The 20,609-nt window shown below is 37.8% G+C and overlaps 1 protein-coding gene across 1 annotated transcript in view; it reads left to right on the top strand.

Annotated features, from left to right (window-relative positions):
- Positions 1-7,575: 7,575 nt before the first annotated feature.
- Positions 7,576-20,609, top strand: part of tecpr2 (tectonin beta-propeller repeat containing 2) — a 30,138-nt gene continuing 17,104 nt past the window's right edge. The window contains exons 1-9 of the mRNA XM_058399328.1: positions 7,576-7,734; positions 9,842-10,082; positions 10,173-10,301; positions 11,528-11,659; positions 12,533-12,690; positions 14,849-15,155; positions 17,026-17,158; positions 18,431-18,847; positions 19,544-20,283. Coding sequence (XP_058255311.1) covers positions 9,843-10,082; positions 10,173-10,301; positions 11,528-11,659; positions 12,533-12,690; positions 14,849-15,155; positions 17,026-17,158; positions 18,431-18,847; positions 19,544-20,283 — 2,256 coding nt within the window. The 5' untranslated portion in view covers positions 7,576-7,734; position 9,842. The remainder of the gene's footprint in view (positions 7,735-9,841; positions 10,083-10,172; positions 10,302-11,527; positions 11,660-12,532; positions 12,691-14,848; positions 15,156-17,025; positions 17,159-18,430; positions 18,848-19,543; positions 20,284-20,609) is intronic.

Below are 20,609 nucleotides of genomic sequence, written 5' to 3'. Positions count from 1 at the left end.
GTTTGCACCTTTTTGTAATAGTAGTGTCCCCCTGTTGTCCTCGGTGTGAAAAGATGGATCTCAAAATCATATAGCAATAGTTGGAAAGGGGTCGAATATGCAGAAGATGCTAGAAAAGCAAAGAATGTGCAGGACCTGTAGGATTTTTCTCTACAAACGTGGAAACTGCCCAGGACAAACAAGGGAGTCATGAAGAAAGCCTAAAAACAGTCGTTGGTCATCTAGGTCAAAGCATAGTATTAATAATCGAGGGGATGTAAACTTTTAGACTGGTTCGTTCTGTTGTTATTTTAGACTCAGGGTTACTGATGCCCAGTCTGTGGTCCGTGACCTAGTGAACGCGTATCTGCATTTATTCACTGATAGAGATTTTAAAGCGCTTTAAAAAAATCTTTAAAGCACTCTGCTTAAAGGACTCAACCATACAAGTAAATGTAAATGTTTTAAATCTCCAAATGGAACTACTGTCAGCACTGCTGCTGTTATATATTAGAAACTCTGCTGTAGCATAATATTTCTTATTCTAACTCCTATTCCTATTTATTATTCAATTCAATTCAGTTTGTTTGTATAGTGCCTTTCATAATGGAGACAGTACACTGGACAGTAAATAATGTAAATGTAAATAATGTTCTATTCTATAACAGCAACCAAGGGCTGATATCTCATATATATATATATATATATATATATATATATATATATATATATATATATATATATATATATATATATGTATATATATATATATATATATATATATATATATATGTATGTATATATATATATATATATATGTATGTATATCAGTTTATTCATCATATCATAATGAGCAGAATCATTGTGTGCTCCTTTTCAACAGTCCATTGGTAGTCATTCAGATTTACACAAAATTAAACTCTGGTGTGGCACTGGACACATCCACAACTAGTCAACAGTTTCTGTCATTTAACTCACAGAAAGTTGCCAGCTCCCACTGAAAGTGAATGATCTCCAGTTGCTTTGTCAATATAGAATAAGCCTCAAAAAAAAAAATTAAAATAAAATAAAAACATGCTGGTGTTTAACAAAAATGTTGTGTGTTATTCCTTATTTGATGCATCTGTGCCTTTTAAGAATGATTTACTTCTCTATTTAATTCTAATTAAACTGTCTGTTTTTGGAGCTTTTTAATAACCAAAGCCCTAAAGACTTAACCCTGTGATTATGGTTTTCAGTCATACAGGACATTTATAAAACTTGTAAATTAATTTGATTGAGCTGGTTATAAACTCATAGTGTTCTAATTATAGCACAATGTCAGTAATATTGGATTACCATTACTACCACTTGCTTTGGCTAATAGTTATTTACTGATTCATTTCTAGTAGAACATTATTCTGTACCTTCCATCAGCCACACATCAATCACAAACTCTGCAAACACAGTCATGGAGATATCTGTCCAACCTCAGATAACCATCAGTAAAGGCTATACACAGTCATTTAGATCATGTGGAACGTGTCACTGTGTGCGGACGTGAAGGAGAGGAGGTTTAACTCATATGCCCTCAGGCCTCAAAAACCCAGCGGCTTTTTCCACTGGTCACTCAAGGCCATGTGTACAAAAAATCAACAGTTTATTTATGCTGACTGTTAAGAAGTTATGATCACACAACTAAAGAGCACTGTTTGGGACATCCATTTTAAACAAAGGTGTAGACTATGTCTCTGTTCATTTATTTTTGCCTTATTTGTTTATTTGTTTATTTGTTTTTGTAGGGATGGACGGATAAGGCCTCTGTCCAGTGTAGGGTGCCACCCTGTGACCTTGTAAAAGAAAACCCATGCAAAATTAATGTGAGAAACATGAGCGTACTGTTTTGTTTTGGCCATTTGAAAGCTCTTGGGGTCATAAATTATGTTCACTCAATCCTCCTCCTCCTCTTCCTTCTCTTCTACTCCTCCACGAGGTGGGGCACACTGCTGTGCTCGATTAAGGTTCAGTGCCACAGGCTCAGGTGACTGCATTCTGATTTATATCAGAGCACATTGCATATTGTACGATATGGCAGACTCAAAAGCAACCCATGACCTCATCACTCAGCTACATCCATCAAAACCACATACAGCACCAAATGCAAGAAGCTGAGCTGAGGGGGCAGTCCGGAGGCATGAACTTCTACCTTTATGACTGAAAAATACAGGGACATTAAATCTGCTTCTGCATTTGCTTCCGAACAGATGGATCTCTTTAATATCTTACTGATATATAAGAAATTTGCATGTCTAAAAAAAAATACAAAACAAGTCAGATCCCTTTAAATGAAATAGAGTGGCAGAAAGCTGGAATATAACCAAGATGTGATTAATCATTTATTTATTGATCATGAGTATTTTAGTTTACACAGCTTTACCACACAGGACAACCTGTGAGACAACAACCTGATGTGCCATCAGACCGCTCAAACAGTACAAGTGTCCAATATAAAACAATACAATATTATAGAATATTAAAATATAAAAAAATATTATATTATATTATATTATATTATATTATATTATATTATATTATATTATATTATATTATATTATATTATATTATATTATATTATATTATATTATACATAAGGAATAAAATATGATGGTTAAAAAATCATTTTCCTGTAACCTGTCTTGGTATATTCAAGATAAAGATGGATTAAGATTAAGTGGCAAATTCCAGTTTTACAGCAGTAGACAAGACACTGCTTTAGGGTTGGGGGTTCAATCTGACTCTGGCCCGGGTGCACAAAGTTTGCATGTTCTCCCCTTGCTTTCAGGGTTTCTAAAATGTCCATAGTGTGTGTGTGTGTGATTGTGCCCTGTGCCCTGAAATGGTTTTTGGCACCCCATCCAGTGGTGTACCTTTTCACCTGAGTCCCCTGGGATAGACTCCGGGCTCCTGATGACCCTGTGTAGGATAAGCAGTACAGATAATGGATGGATGGATGAATGGATTATATAGATGTATAAAACTGTAGAGAATATATAAAGAGAATGTGTGCTGATTAATAATCATATTTTATTTATTAACACACTTCATTTTATCAAGTTATGTTCATGTATCATATAATTCCCTGTTTAAGACTAATCGTAGACAAAAAAGGCTCAATAATATCAGCTGCATAATATAATATAATATAATATAATATAATATAATATAATATAATATAATATAATATAATATAATATAATATAATATAATATAATATAATATAATATAATACAATATATTACACATATAATTAAATATATGTGTAGATAAGGTGTGTGTGTGTGTGAGTGTGTGTGTGTGTGTGTGTTACACTTATCTTTTGTTTTTTTTGTCTTTGTCTTTTGAGAAAATAGTCAACATCCTTTGAGCTTTTTGATTAACATTTTGAAGCAGCCAGAAGATTAAGTCAGAAAATAGAGCAGCAATAATTCAAGTAGCTTTTGTGTGTAGCCGCTATACAACATCTGACAAATGCACACATTTTTTTGCATTCACATATTGTGTGTATATGAAGAAAACTAAACACAGTCTTCCAAAGCATGACTGTATTTACCACACCCTATCATCCACTGTTTTACTGACTATGTACATTTTATTCAGTCAATTAAGAACAAAGATCTGATGCATTCTTTAACCAAACACATTTAACAAGTCACGAGACAATCTCCCCTTCCAGATACAGTGCAGTCATGCATAAACATACATATTTATCAGCTTCACTTATTCTAATGGTTTGATTGTCCTTACAGCCATGAGGTTAAGAGCAAGTCTGTTGCACCTGCTTTAGAACTGTTCTTGATATTTAGTTGAAAGTCAAGTAAGAGTCAAGAGGATTTTATTGTCATTTCATCCATATAGCTGGTGTGATATATTTCACTATGAACTACATAAAACAACAAAAGTACATGAGTACAAACAGTGTAAAACAGGGGACAGAGCAAACCATACAGTGTAATACATTACACTGTACACAGGGCTGCGCTGACCAGTGTACAGTTTGTAGAGTCCCATTAAAGATGTTCTGGTAAATATATAAAAGCAGAAGGTTGTTAGTTGTTGGCTCTGGTTTCTGGTTAGCCATTGCTGGGCTCTTGAATAAGACACTCCAGGGCATCATCGCTGCCCCTACACTATGACCCCAACCTCCTAATCTGGGATATGTAAAGAAAAGAATGACACTGTACTGTAATGTAATGTGTGGCATGTGGGCCCAAGTCATTTCATGGTAAGGGTCTAATTATAGGTGAATGCGAATCTGGAGCAGACTGGTACCTTTACATTTGTAAAGAATCTCTGCAGTTAACAATCTTAGCTAGGTAAGGGAGTTCTGACTATTTATAAAAGTTCACCAAACTACACAAGTTTTTTCTGTTGTTTTCTGACTGATGGTGATATATGTGTGAATACGCAAGTAACGTTTGAATAATATTGTGAAGCAATCTATTAACACAGAATCTTGAAGTAACCCTGTTTCTGGAACGTTACTCTTAATGAGTGTTGAAAGGGTGTTAAAGGGTGTTGAACTGTGTGTGTGTGTAAGCATAGAGCTGAGCAGGATGAGTTGTGGGTGAAGAGCCCAACATTTGAGCTTGCAATTTTATTTAATGTTAAATTAATGCTCTTATTAAGTGCAAGTTCATCCTGTCTTGTTTATGTTTGGTGTCTCACTGAGCCTTCTTTAATGATTTGTGTTTATACCTTACATTTCTATTGCGTTTAAAATCATTCACAAAAACTAAAAAATTATGGAAACATGCTTAGATGTGCAGCACATAAATGACCCAACATTAACCTCTAAACAGATGGCACTGAGCTGCTGATCTTCTGAGCCACCAGTCCAAACAGCAGCAACTTTCCAAGCTTGCATGTTTGGGCAACCAATGACTTGGGATTAGAAATAATGTAAGAGTGCGGCGTTAAGGAATTTTGGTGTGTGTGTGTGTGCAGCAGACTGATGGAGTATGGAACACCAGCTCTCTGTGGCACTGTGACAGGGCTAACACTAATTTCTTACAAACAAGAGCAGCTGTTGTTTTTGCCAATGTGCCCAAAATGGTTCCGCAGTCACCAGAGGGACTGCTGGATGAGGCATGAAAATATGTGACCTTACAATCATCAAACACACTGAAGTGTTGTCATTTTTGTGCCGTATTAGCTATAATACCAAGCATTATCTGCAAACTGGACATCTAAATAGCAGCAAAATTCTATTAATAACAGTAAGATTCTCTTTAGGTCTTAAGTTTCTTCCTTGTCTCAAGGGGTTTTTCCTTTCCACTGTTGCCCCTGGATTGCTAATTAGGGACCTAAATCTACATCAAAAATTTCTATACAGCTTCTTTGTGACAATATCTGTAGAAATAAATGCATTGTAGTTAAATTGAAAAAGTGGAGTTTCACGACTCATTACATTCTGTCACACTGGTTAATATACAATAACTGACAACAGCCCATTAATGACAGCTAATGACGTCACCCTCACTTTGCCACTTTGCCAGGATCGATCAAACTTGGTTTACTTGCAATTTGTCAATATAAATAGCAAAATCAATCCATGTTAGCATGCATGGCCACTCTTCCCATGAAACCCTCCTAAAGGTTGTGCAGCGCTGTCACTTTGCTAATCATCTTATCAACATTAAATGACAAATACTACACCACAGTAGTCATTAGTCTTTTGACACTTTATGGTAAAACATAGATTTGATTTATTTGATGAGCACACGGCTAACCAGTGTCAAGCTTTATAGTGATGATTCTGTTAGCACAGAGGTCAGGGGTCAGGTGATTGTTGTCATTAAACATTGAATGCTTGTATTTAGGAGCCGCTAGACTGACCAAGTTCTGAGTGACTACCACCTTTGATTTTTATTGTTAAACAGTGGTACAGTGGATTTAAAATATCCATCTTATGCCTCTAATGCCAAGTCTAGTCTTGTTGTCATTTATTTGGCTCAGACACCTTCACACAGGAAGGAACGAATACTTCACACAGGAAGGAACGAATGAAAAAAACTATTTCAGGCATTTTCAGGCATTTGTGGCATTTTGTTGTGGCCTGGATCGGTTATAAAATGGAAACGTTCATCTCTTGATTATGATGATAATTTTATATAAATCCTTCAAATGTTTATCCTCTTGTTTTTGATATAAAAAGAGACTCTCACTAGTTAGAACTCAAAAACATATTGCCTCCACCATCTAGTGGCAGAGACACATACTGCCTCTCACATACTGGTTCACAAATGGTTCACAAAAGTTATTCTGGATAAGAGCATCTGTTGAGTGTAAAAGTAAAAAATAAGTATATAAAGCTAAGTTTACATGTATGTTGGATCATTTCCAATGCATTTGTACTGAGAGAATAAAAGCTTGACTGAAATATGTGATTTAAGACATGTTTAATTTAATAACTAAGTCATATTTTTGCAATAAAAGAGAAATTCATTTAGGTCTTTATAAAGAGCCATCCCCAGGTGTGAAACTTAACAACAAACTGGACTGGTCAAACAGTACTGAGGCTCTCTATAGGAATGGACAGAGCAGGATGTTTTGCTAAATGTGTGTACGAGGTTGCTACAATGTTTTACCAGTCTGTAGTGACCAGTGTTATATTCTTTGCTATGGGGTGATGGGGAGCTGGCATTTGGACAGTTCTAAGCTTGTAAGAAAGGCCAGCTCTGTGGTGGAGATAGAACTGGACAGTGTGGTGGCAGAAATGAGGATGAGTGGGAAGCTGAAAGCTATCGGGCATAATCTTTTTTATCCTCTCTGTACTGAGCTGAGGCAGCTTAGGTTCACATTCAGCCACACGTTTATCCTGCCACATGTGCCATTTGTGTGCTTCTTTTGTGCCATCAGGTTACACAATCCAACAGTACCCAGTACTCCAGTGACTAAGACTCACAAACAGACACACACTCAACAGTTATTTGTCACTCCACAGATATTGTACATGTATATTAATACCAGAGATATTGCTCATGTGTTTACATAAACATAACCCTATACCCATATGTCCATACTCACAGTTCTATTTTATTTTATTGTTTATATTAATTTTATTTGTAATTGTTCTTTCTATCTTATACTATTATAGCTATAACTATTTCATGCAGTGACAACTTGAATGAATAAAGGTTCGTCTTATTTCATGTCTCATTTCATTAGTCGTGTCCAGATTTTTTGTTACTTTATCATAGCGCCCTCTATCGTGCAAGCATTTTATTGCAAGCTGCTTGTCATTGTTCAAATTATTTATTTCCGGAAACCTATTTTTAAACGAAATATTTATTAAATGAAACTTAAACTTTTTTTAACATAGTATGCTTGTTTTGCTTAAATCTTAGTAAAACCAGAGCTAGTTATTTAGTCGAGTCTGAAATGACTCCACCTTTGACTATATAGCCCACTAAGTAGTATGCACAAGCCATTATTTGCTAGTCTATATAGTGCACTTATCTAGGGAGTAATGAGCTATTTGGGCTTCAGCCTCTGAGGTAGCCTCGGCTGTATAGCTCCTCGACGGTAGATGGAGGTGATGTTTCATTTCGCGTTCACTTCTTAAAGCACAAGAAGAAGTCCTCGGGCAATATCAACAAGAGCAGACATGTCTGTGATGTGTTCATGCCATCTGTCAAAACATTGCTGGCAGACTGAGAATTTAACACCGACATTATCTTTATTTATGCCGTGAAGTTATCTCGCGTCAGCTTCAGTGTAAGTAGCGTGTGGTGAAAGAGTGATGCCCTGTGACTGACCGTTCATTTCCTGGACAAGCTAAGCTCGCTGACACCAGCCTACAAAAACAGTGTTATTTGATATTTAAACAGCTTTTTATTCTCATGTACTGTTCTTATATTCAAATAAAATGCTTCTGTCAATGTGGAGGTTTTGGGACTACAACGATATTATCATATATGTTAGATATTGGATTGCTAACTCAACGTTAGTAATTGGAGCTGTACATTGTTAGCTAGCTGCGACTATACAATTATCTCGTTATCTTATTGATTATTGTGTTGGTTGTAGCCGTGTATGAGGGCTATAACTAATACTACAGCGTTACCAGTAATTGTTCCCTGGGTTTCTTGTGGGTGTGCTGATTAAGGAAGGAACTTGACGCTTATAGCGTATTTATGAACGCTTATACTTTAAGGTAGTGTAGCCAATGTACGCTCAAAAAGTCGTCAGATGCCTTTATAGTTAGATTTGCTAATTCATTTAATATTTATGATCGTAAAGAATACAGAACGATTTATTGATTGTAAATATAGCCAATAAGAGAGTTTGAAACTCAGAGCAATACAGTGTGATACACAGTGATTGATCAGGGATTAGTCGTTATGGAAACTGGTAATCGGGTTTTAGTAGTTGGGAAGAATGGTGATCAAGGATTGGTTGCTTGGATCAGTGGTGATTGCAGATTGGTTGTTGTAAGGAATGGTGTTCAGTGATTTGTCGCCAGGAACAGTGGTGATCAGGGATTGGTCGCCAGGAACAGTGGTGATCAGGGATTGGTCGCCAGGAACAGTGGTGATCAGGGATTGGTCGCCAGGAACGGTGATCAGGGATTGGTCGCCAGGAACAGTGGTGATCAGTGATTGGATGTTGTGAATAATGGTGATCAGGGATTGGTTGCCAGGAACAGTGGTGAGCAGTGATTGGATGTTGTGATGAATAGTGATCAGGGATTGATCACTAGGAACAATGGTGATCAGTGATTGGATGATGTGAAGAATGGTAATCAGGGATTGGTCACCAGGAACAGTGGTGAGCAGTGATTGGATGTTGTGATGAATAGTGATCAGGGATTGGTCACTAGGAACAATGGTGATCAGTGATTGGATGATGTGAAGAATGGTAATCAGGGATTGGTCACCAGGAACAGTGGTGATCAGTGATTGGATGTTGTGAAGAATGGTGATCAGGGATTGGTCACCAGGAATAGTGGTGAGCAGTGATTGGATGTTGTGATGAATAGTGATCAGGGATTAGTCGCCAGGAACAGTAGTGATCAGTGATTGGATGTTGTGAAGAATGGTGATCAGGGATTACTCCTTAAGAAAAATGGTAATCGAGTATTGGTCGTTATAACGATCGGTGATCAGGGATTGGTCACTGGGAACAGTAGTAAACAGGGCATAGTTGGGAACAGTGTTAATCAGGGATTGATTGTTGGGAAGGGAACATGTACAAAACAACTCAGTCAGGCTCTACACATTGGTGGTGAGTCGAACCAAACTTGATTCATCACCGGTGATTAAAGCCCGCCTGAGTTGCATTGCACAAGCATGTGTTCACAATTAGCAAGACTGCACATCTCTTTTTAACCATAGTGTCACAATGCTAATTTGTCAGCAGTTGTGTGGGATTCTTGACTTTAAGCACTTTAGTGCAGTATGATTTGCACCCTGACTGCATTACTGTATTGTATTACTGAAGAGTAGGCTCTTACACAGACCAATTGCCGTAAATCACTGAATATAAGGATACACCAATAAGATGTGCTAATACCAGCTAGACATATGAGCGCATACTACATGTACGGTGTACATTATCATGAAACACAAGTTTACAGCGAGTAAGTTAGTATGAGGATGTAAGGACTGATGACACTGCATAGATTTACAACTACAGTCTGAGATAGAAAGAAATCAGCTCCAGCCTCTCATACCATACCTCTTCATACCATTTTGTGTAATTGCTATTTGTCTACTTGGCTCTTCCACATATTTCTCTAATAGTCCAGAATAACCTACCATAAAATATTTCTTATCTGTGCTACTTCCTTACTTGCAACAAAATGTGTTGCTGTCATTTTCAGTATGCAGAAAGATCACATAACCATGGCAGCTCAACCACCCTGTCTGCCTCTGAGGGAATTTTGCCCCCTTTACTATCTGCTCAACTCCATACCTGCAAAAGTCCAGAAAGGCTTCCGTTCCATCCTCGTCTATCTCACAGCTCTGGACAGTAACAGTGACTACATCGCAGTGGGCAGCAGCATCGGCATGCTGTACCTTTACTGCAGGAGAGTGAGCCAGATGAACAAGTACAACCTGGAGGTATGACCATTCACTTACTCATGTCACTCTGTGTTACTGGATCAGGTTCCTGTTTTAAGAGAAGTGTTTTGTGTGTCTGACTTCCAACAGGGGAAAAGTGAGGCTATCACAGTAGTGAAGTTGCTGAGTTGCTTTGATGACCTGGTGGCTGTTGGTACCGCCTCAGGCCGTGTCGCACTCTTTCAGCTGGTGTCACAGCTGCCAGGCAGGAATAAACAGGTATATAGGCTCTGCTGGAAGATATTATAGTTATGTTATACTAATTAGTATAAATGTAATTATTTTAAATAGTAAGTAGTTGAGTAGGTTTTTGTTGCAATAATAATATTCTTTAGTAGTACTTATAAGAGAGGTTGTCTGGCAGTTCATCAACATATTAAGTCTGTCACAAATTCAAAACTTGACAAGGTTTCTTATACTAATTAATTGTTATTTAGTGAAAAATAAAACATTTGCCTCAGATATTTTGATTTTCCTTGAGAAATCATAATTACCCGTAACTGCATGTTTCTAAGTTTTTGCTTTCTCTTATATAACAGTATTTTGTCACCACTAAAAGTTTAGTTTGTCTCAGCCTCAGTGATCACACCCATAACTCATTGGCTGAAAGCCTGATGCATATGACATACAAAACTGAAACACTTCAGGAGTTTTGAAGTTGTCATCTGATTGGATTTCCAGGAGATGTGTGTGTGTAGCGTTCTTTTATTGGTCCACCAGGAAACAAAGCCATAATGCTTTAAACGCTGGATTTTCCAAATTATTTGCAGTTTATGATATAGACTCATTAATTTGCACAACTTTCTTAAATGGTTGCACATAAATTGTATTTTTTTTTGGGGGGATATTGTTATATTTTTATGCCTCTAAACATTTATGCCTTTAACTCGTATTAAAGTCATTAAAGTTTAATCACTCGTATTATAACCACTATGATCAGTTGTTCCCTGTCTATATTTCCTATGTCTTTATAGATAGAAAATTGTGTCAGGCAAATAAATTGCAGCTTGTCATGATACAGAAAAAACTGAAAATTCGTGAAGACTTTACTTCTGATTGTTATGAAACACTCCTTCTCAAATGACTCCTTCCAAAATGATGAATATCTACTCAACGACAACTTTATTGTATTCAAAGGGAGCGTCCACAGTTAAACTGATTTATTGTCCATTCTGTGGTGTGCCTGTTTTTATGTTTATCTACCCATATTTTCATTTATATATATTTATTAATTATAACCTTGCTCCTGAAATGAATATGGCAGCTGATAAAAACTTAAAATTAAGAACCCTACCTATCTGCCATACAACATATTAAATTAAGAGATTTTATATAAACCTGTGCTAGAGCTGCTGTAAATAAGCTCAGGTCTTAGTTAGCATTTTCTGCTTTATGTCTGTGTAGTTGACATGAGTTTTATGGCTGTGTATAAATTTTGTTTGCAGTTGAGGCGCTTTGATGTCGTAGGCCTGCACAAGAGCACCGTGACAGCATTAGCATGGAGCGCTAATGGCATGAAACTCTTCTCCGGCGATGATAAAGGGAAAGTGGTCTATTCCGCTGTGGACCTGGACCAGGTGCAAATCTTTTCTTAGCTTTCTGACAAACACCTATTTTGATAGATAGTAATATTTCCGAACTGACTTGTGCTTTAGACCTGGTCTGTGCCCAATATGATTTGAACGATGCTTTGTATTGCCTTTTTTGTATTGTGGTATTGTGTAGCCTGTATTGTGGTGGTTTTTTTTACTGATCGTTATCAGATAAAATTATTTCAGCCAAAATAGCAGTCCTTGTCCCTGCACATAATGTGTGTGATTCATCAGTATCGATCCCCTGAAATACAAAAATCAATTCGACTTGATTCCATGCTAGAATGTTCAGGGAATAATAATGTTTATATAAAATCCAGAATAGCCAGGCAAAATTACAGATGATTTATTTCAGTTGATGAGGCCATCATCAGTGTATGAATCAATTCCCACATAAAATGTAAAAACACCATGCAAAATACATGCATATGAATGTTGGTATATAATTAACAATTCATAGAAAACCACAATGAAGTTAGCTCTGTATTTTATTTTCCCTTGAGCAATGCCTTTAAACTCTGATTAGCCAAATTAATTAGATTTACCTTGGTAAAAATGTACTTTCAGAAATTGTAATAGTTTTAGTAATAAACAGCTTAAAACTAAAAAGATTTAACTAAAGTAAAATATAACATGACTAGAGGTTCTGAGGTTCTGAGTGGTGCTGTAGTGTTAATGTACATACACAGTGGTGTCCTAATGTATACTATGTATTTAAGACTATGAAGACCACACAAAAACTCAAAAACACTCAAATACATCATGTTATGCTAAAAATTGTTTGAAATCAGTCTTAAACTAACATATGAATCCCTGAGTCTAATATAATGCAATGTATGCAATGTGTGTGTCTCCCAGGGTGTGTGCAACCCTGTGGTGCTGTTAGAAGAGCCTTCAGCCATAGTTCAGCTGGAATACAGTCAGAAAGTTCTTCTTGTTTCTACCTGTCAGCGCGCTCTCGTGTTCAACACTCAAGAACAAACTCTCCAGCAACTGGGCACCAAACCCAGAAAAAGGTAAGACTAACTAATCCTAAATCTCTCATTCATTTGGATAGTTAATGGCCATAATGGGTTTTAGGAGCTTTGCAGTTTTGTGATCAACTATTAAGATTTCTCCAGTTCTGTAGCTCTTTATTGTGTTGTAATTAAATGGACTTTTTTGACCTTTAGCCCACTCACCCATTGGGGGGTGGGGGTGGGGCTAAAAACAATTTTATAGAGATTTTGGCAAATTTATTAAAAATCAAAAGATAAACTGTAATTTAGTTGAGTATTCATAATCTTTATTCAGTATTTTGTAGAAGCACCTCAGTAGTCACAGCAGTTACATCTTCTTGGTCTCTACACATGCATGACTTTATAAATCTGGATATGGGCAGTTTCTCACATTCTTCCTGGCAGATTCTCTCATCTCGATCAGATCATTTGTGGGAGTGTCTTTTAGCTGCCATCCACAGGACCCTCCCAGACGTTCTGTTGGGTTCAAGTCTGGCTTTAAGCTGGGACCCTCAGTGACTTTTTATTCCTGTTGTATACCTTTCTGTCAGGATTGTCTTCCCTCTAGCCCTCTAGCCACAGTCCACAAGGCCTGAATGATAGTGTGTTTCTGGGTCTCTCATCCTTGTGGAGGACTAAAATGCTCCATGAGTTCTGGGTCACCTCCTTGACCTTACTAGCCCTGTTACATTCAAAGCTTTTGAAGTAGTTTTATACCCTCGCCCAGCTCTGTGTCTCAACAGGAGGTCCACAGTGCCTTGGAATTCATGGTTGTTTGTTTTTCTAAATCATGTCAAATCATGATGCCAAGAAACCTTGCCGAAGGTCTAAATATCTAAATGAGATACACTTCATGGCAAAAATGAAAAAACTTCAGGTGTTTCAGTCATACCCACTGCTAACAGGTTCATAAAAACAGGCACATAGCCACTGCAGTCTGTATAGACAAACATTGGCAGTAGAACCAAATATGAGGAGCTCTGTGACTTTAAACAGGGTACTGTCATAGGATGAAACCTTTAGTCAGTTTGTTGTATCACTCACCACAGAGTTCTGCATCTGAAAGCAACATCAGCAATGGCATTAGACCTGTGGTTTGATAGCTTTATGAAGTGGGTTTCCATGGATGAAGAGCTGCACACAAGTACAAGTGTCTACAATTGGCAAGCAAGTATTGCCTGAACTGACACAGATTCTCACAGATACACTCTAAAATCATAGAAAGCTTTCTCAGTAAAGTGGGGACTGTTTTAGCTGCATATCTTTGCAGCAAGTTCATGTTATTATACATAGTTTTAGAATGGGATGTCCAAAACCACAAACAGAATACATATTAAACTGCCTTAAGTAAATTGTTCCTATACTGAACGTGTCTAAATACTTTCCAAACCCGCTGTATGTGACCTTTGATGCACTGGGGGAATGTGATAAGCTTGAGAAACCACAGAAGTAATCGGTCTTGTTGTTGCCTTGTTCTCAAAATAACCTCCCATGACATTGAAATTGAAATAGTATATATACCTCAGTCATGGGATTTTCATTTCCTCTGTCTCCAACCCTATCCAAATCCCTGTATTAGTCTTCAGAATGTCAACCAAAAAAATGACACAATACTTTCACACTAGCGATGAGTATAATCTTAAAAGTAGCATGTAAGTACATATAATGTAAGTGAGTCTTACTGTAGTAGCTGGTAGCAAGGAAAATGTGTGTTATGTTAACCACATCTGTATAAGTATTTGGAACTGTCATGGGGTGGGGAGGAGGGGTTGCTTGATCCTAAAAGTCCCACTTCTAAGACTGGTGTTATCTAGTCTTTTGATTTTAAGTAGAGACAGCTTAAAAAAGCAGAACATCTTTTGCATTTATAACAATTATTTCAAGAAAATGTTAGGAAAACTACTTTTACCACTATTTACTCAGCACTACTTTAATAGTTACTGCTTATGAAGTGCTTGATTTTTAATATCAGTTATCTTAGCAGTGAATCCAGTACAAGAAAATGTAATTCTAAATAAAACCATAAAACTAATAACTGTTACTGATAAAAGCATTAAATATGATCTGAATATTGGCTGACTTGTGATGAGCATTCCCATTATCTTATCACTTTAATGTGTTGATCTTTCTTTTGTACTCTCAGTGTTCACTAAACTGATCTCTTATTTGCTTGAAGCAACGGCAAGTTTGGAGCTTGTTTCCAGCCTGCTCTGTGCAAGCAGAGTGATCTTCTGGTGTACGCAGCACGGCCAGGCCTTCGTCTCTGGAGAACAGACGTGCGTGGACGAGTACAAGAGACGCACGTACTCAAGCCACTCTTTAACCAGGATGTGCCTCAGTTCGAGCTCTTCCCTCGCTCAAGCCCCAGCGGAGCATATCGGCCCAGTGAGCGGCAGCTGGGGCTGGTCACCTGCTTTCTCAAGGAAGGCTGGGTGCTCAGCTGGAATGAGTACAGCGTCTATGTATTGGATTGCACCAACCAGGTACAATGTGATTGCAGTTTACAGAATTTAAGTGAATTTCTGCTGATAACATTTCACATTTGCCCAAATATCATAGTCCTGATGGTTATACAAAGATGTTAGCAGATCACTTAATTCTACTTAAAAGTAACTTAAATGTATTTTTTACTAAAAGTTTACTGGTTTAAACTGTGTGTGTGTATAAATAGCTCCCACTTCTCCACCCACGGTAGTGCATAAACAAAACTGTAGCATAGTGTATGAGACGGCAGTGCTTCATTTTCCACTTAATGTCTGTCCACTTATTGTTTCCAGTGGAAGCATGCTAAGAATCTCCTCATACCTCAGGCACATTGATGGATGATAATCCACTTAAGTAAAATATATCTTCAGCCAATGAAATGTACTTTCAACAAGATTATGTTAGTGTCATGTCCATTATGTATATGAGGATGAAAAACCTTGGGTCCTTACATATAGCATAATTAATTGTGGCTTCTAGTTTCCTGTGGACTTTAATATGACTATGTGAACTAACACTACTCTTGCATTGTGAGCAGTCTGATGACCTTTTAAGGTGTAAATATAGACCAAAGATGTCTGGGTGGAAACGTGCGAGTTTCATTTTGATATGTCAAAACATTCATCTCAACTGAACGTGAATACATTATTTGGATCAAACCACATCCCAAACAAATATGAATACATTGGAATTATAAATAGACTGCAGTTTGATGCGGTATTCAGGGTTTCTTTTGTTATGTTTTGAGTTTTTGTTTGTTTATTTGTTTTTCAAAGCTTGGTATTCTTCTGTCCCCCTGACCTAAAGACTGCCTCACTGAGCTCCAAAATAAAACCATACTTCTACCACGTTGCTATACGAACAATAGAAAAGCTTTTATATAGAGAGCCAGTGCACAGATCTCTGTGGGCCTCTCCGCTTTAAAAATCTTAATTTGTATGTTTGTTTGTTGTTGTTTTTGTTCTCTTGAATGATTGTTTCTCATCAAAGAAAATCTTCCTGGAAGGTTATAGAGCCATTATAATGAAGTTCTGCTTAAAAGACCCGAGATTTCTCTTCAAGGGTGTCCAACAGATTTTTCTGATTTTTTTTCTGGAATGAAACACATCCAAAATAGCTTTAGTTAATAAGTTAGTCTGATAAAATAGATGGGTGTTGAAATAGATGTCCACTATAAATATCAACAGTATCTTTGTTGAAAAGACTGTTAGCTAGCTTGCAGCTTGTTTCTATAAATCAGAGGCAGTCTATACCCAGAAGTTTTTTTTTTTTCCAAGATAGATATCAATATATTTTAAATTTTTTCTCCCATTAACATTTAATTATTTAGAAAAAAACAGTAGATGGAATCTACGTATAAGGTAATAATGTGTTTAAGACGGGAAAAAAAAACCCCAGATAGTTGTATGGGTTTGACCCTCATGTTATGCTCGCTTTTTGGACCCTTTGGTATTGTTCGAGTCAAATGGACCCCGAGCAGTACAGAAATACAAAATACATAAAAGTTCTTTAAACATATTGTCTTTATCTTAATCCCAGACAATATAGATAACATTTTGTGATTTGTAATTTCTAGATCATATTTAACAACTTCTTGTGATGAATAATTTCAGTAACAAAATATACTATAATGCAGACCTTGGTTATATAAATCTAGAAAAAAAATAAAATGGAGCAATGGTATTTTTAATTGATGTATCAATTATTATATAATATTGCAGTCATCTACAGCTCTCACACTTTTAGTAAAAATATAAAACTTGATCAATTTGACCTGAACACCACAAAAGGGTTAATCTGTGGTTTGATTCAGGAACATTAGCTGTGGCTGGATTGTAAAGTAAAAAGTAATTCTTTGTTCACTTCAAGGTCATCGTCGGTGGGATGGAAAGCTGTGGAGACATAGTGTCTGTGTCTTGCACAGAAAACGAGATCTTCATTTTGAAAGGAGACCGTGACATTATGCGCATCTCCAACTACCCTGAGGGACTGGTCTCCAACGGTAAGACTGATTTTTTTTTCTTATGTACAGTAATACATCATTAAAGTCATTATTCAGATTTTAGCACTGACTTTATCCTGGATAACTGAACCATTTCAGAATTTGTAGCTCATAAGTCTAATCTGAAGTATTTCCAAGAAATATAGTGTAATACAGTGGTGCGTAATAATAGTTTGAAGGATTTCTCAATGACTATGCAGCTTCCTAATGAACTCTTTATATGTCTCCTGAACTGGGCAATCTGTAGACAGTCTCTGTTTATATGCACATTACATGTAATCTAGCCCTTGCGGGAAGTGGGGCTTCAGCACTGCTGTAAAAATGAGAATTGAGTCCAGTCAGAGCATTCTGTTTTTTCAATTCAGTTGCTGCTCGAGTTATACATCGTTGTGTCTCAGCGATTCTTCATTCAAGTGAGAGGAAAGCACAGTGAGAAGGACCGTTTCTAACCATAGTGTGTTTGTTCAGCATTTCATATTTGCTCATGAGATTTTGGAACAAGCATCTTGTGATTTTTGAAAATAACATGCAAGAGGGAATTTGAATGCCTGGAATTAGAAGGTGGCATACACACTACACTTAGTTTCAGGTTTGGCCAATAGGTAGTATACACCAAGTCTTTTGAGTTCGTATCCCCTGTGGCTTCATAGCTTCTGGATGCATGTGGTATTTGTGTCATTTTTTTTCTAAGCTTCTAGAAAAAAATGTTTGGAGAACGGTGCTCAAAGAACTGGATCTTCCACTGCTACAATGGAAATACACACACTGTGTTGTCAACCAAAAACTTTTTATGGGCATTGAACACAGATTCAGATTGATGTGCACGACACTACACAACACAACACCAGTACCAAACACATTCAAAAGGTGTAACCGCACACCACATGTACCGACATGCCAGACTGTAAGCAAGTACGTTGAATGCGTGCCAGAGTTGAATTTCAGGAATTTTTGGGTACCCTTGAATGTACACACTATCGTTAAGGTCTTCATGCATTATCCATCTTTTAATGTTACCAACATTACAGGTCATCGATTAGGAACAACACAATAAATATCAGTTCTAAAGAAACCCTTTACCACTTTCCTTGGACCATGTTTACGTTCTTACTGAATTGCAGACAAATATTATTGTGATTAAAATGCACATGTGCAAAATGAACACAAAGATTTTTATCAGTCAGGATGTTCATGAATTATTAGATTGTTTGTAAATGTAGCCAATGGGTGAACTGAAAAAAAAAACCCTCAATCTTCTTTCTTCTTTCTTAGTGTCAGATCTGTCCTATCGCCTAACCTCCCCTCTCTCCACCCCGACCGTTTTGCTCCCCGCAAATGGTGCGGTGGAAATGGCTCAGCCTATCAGGACTGTAGCTATCATTGCAGAACCAGAAGAGCGACCCACAGGAGCAGAGGAGTCTGAAGAGGCACAGGAGGGATTAAAAGAGGCACAGGAGGAGTTCAGCCAGGCACTGGAAGCACTAGAGGTGCCGGAGGAGGTTGAGAACCAGAAGAAGACATCAATGGACACACGAAGCCGCAGTAGCTCCGTCACATCATGGGAGAGCACACAGGGAGCCTCGGAGATGTCCTGCAGCCGCTACAGCACCATCACCCAAGAGGATTTTCAGCAGGAGCTAGTTGTCAAACCTGTGAAGTTGAGGAGGAAGGGCAGGAGGATAAGACATGGTGAGTGTCGACTGTGTCTTTATCAGTATTCTCAGCAAGTATGATCTTCTGTTCTCTCCACTGAACACCTTTGAGACGTACTGAAACACACCCCAGGCCTCCTCACCCAACATCCACACGACACATTCCAAAATCTAGTGGAGAGAACAGTGGGGATTATTATAACAGCAGAGTGGATTAAATCAGGGATGTTAAAAAAACACTTTGCAAGTTGTGGTCAGATATCCACAAACCTTTAGCCATTTTACATACTACCACTACTACTACTACTACTATTAATAATAATAATAATAATAATAATAATACCAATCATAATACCAATAATAATAATAATAATTCAGTCACATTCATTGATGTCATTTAAATGAGTGAAAGAAACGAACAACGAGTATTGTATTTGGAGCATGAGTGTTTTGCATTGTACAGGACGCATCTGAGATACTGCTTCTCCAGTTAAGCTAACTGTGATAGTTAACATTACCTAGAATACAAACAACTAAAATGTATTTCTCAGTTCTAAATGTTACCTCATCTCCTATATCTCGGGATGTCATACATCAGAAAAGACAACGTTTAGAGGCCAAGTCACCCTTAAGGTGATGTTTCAATGGATACATTATTTATGTCACTTTACAGTGAGACATGAGAATGAGAATGTGTTGCTTTGCTTCATCTCTGATTCGTATGCTTTCACAGAGAGTGGGAACTGTGTGAACGAGCACAGCAGCTGGTCAGAGAGCATGTACAGCCAGGATGGCTTGACCAGCGACGGCATCCCCACACCTGCCAGCGAGCCACCCTCTGACCGCACGAGCCTCCTGTGCAGCAGCCTGGACCTCCACAGCAACGACTCTCCCGATCACGAGGGCTCAGTGTGCATAGAGATGCTCAGCACCGAAACATTTTCAGCAAAGAACTTTTCAGAGAAAACCCAGATTCAGGACCAGGAGAGCAGTGAGAGCTCCCTAAGAAGCAAAGAAGCAGATGTTCAGCTGTCATGTCCCACATCCCTCTGTCTACAAGACATGGACTGCCAGGTTTACAATGACCCTGCCAAAGCTGAGGACAGCAAGGAGCAAACAAGCAGCATGCCAGATGTAGACATGCTGCTGGAGTGCACTTTCTCCTACATGCATGCAGCTAACGAGAAGCCTGACATGGAGGAACCGTCTGAGATGCAGAATGCAGAGCTTCAGCCTAAAGATGATTCAGAAAGGAACTTTGATTTGGATTTACCATACTATTCCATAAGGCCACTTCCATATTCCCCAGAACCAGAGCCAGAACCATCACCCTCCAGTGACGAAGAGGACATATATGCACATGGAGTGCCATGTAGTGCCAGCCTGGGGGACGGCCTCAGCAACGCAGGCCTACAGACTTCTACTGTGAAGCAGACAGAGCCGGAAGACATGCGGCTCCACAAAACAGATCAGGTAAGAGCGCACACAAAAAATTTACACACACTGAAGAAATTCTGAAAGAATTATTATGATTTCATTGGTTTTATTAGGAAAGCAAAACATTGCTTACTTTTGTGAGACCCTTAGTGCAAATCATGCTATTGACTTCAGACATACTGTCTGTGGTGATAGCATTTTTAATGTATGGACACGTTTTAATAAAATTTTTATATAGCAGTAACAACAACAGCATTGTCACAAAGCAGCTTCACAGAAAGCCAAATCTAATAATTACATTTATCCCAAATGAGCAAGCCAGAGCAAATTGTATTGAGGGTTTCAGAGGAAAAACAGACACA

This window comes from Hemibagrus wyckioides, linkage group LG09, assembly GCF_019097595.1.
Source record: "Hemibagrus wyckioides isolate EC202008001 linkage group LG09, SWU_Hwy_1.0, whole genome shotgun sequence".
Taxonomy (NCBI): Eukaryota; Metazoa; Chordata; class Actinopteri; order Siluriformes; family Bagridae; genus Hemibagrus; species Hemibagrus wyckioides.
Note: the sequence above shows the minus strand (reverse complement) of the source record. Positions and strands in the feature narration are given on the sequence as shown.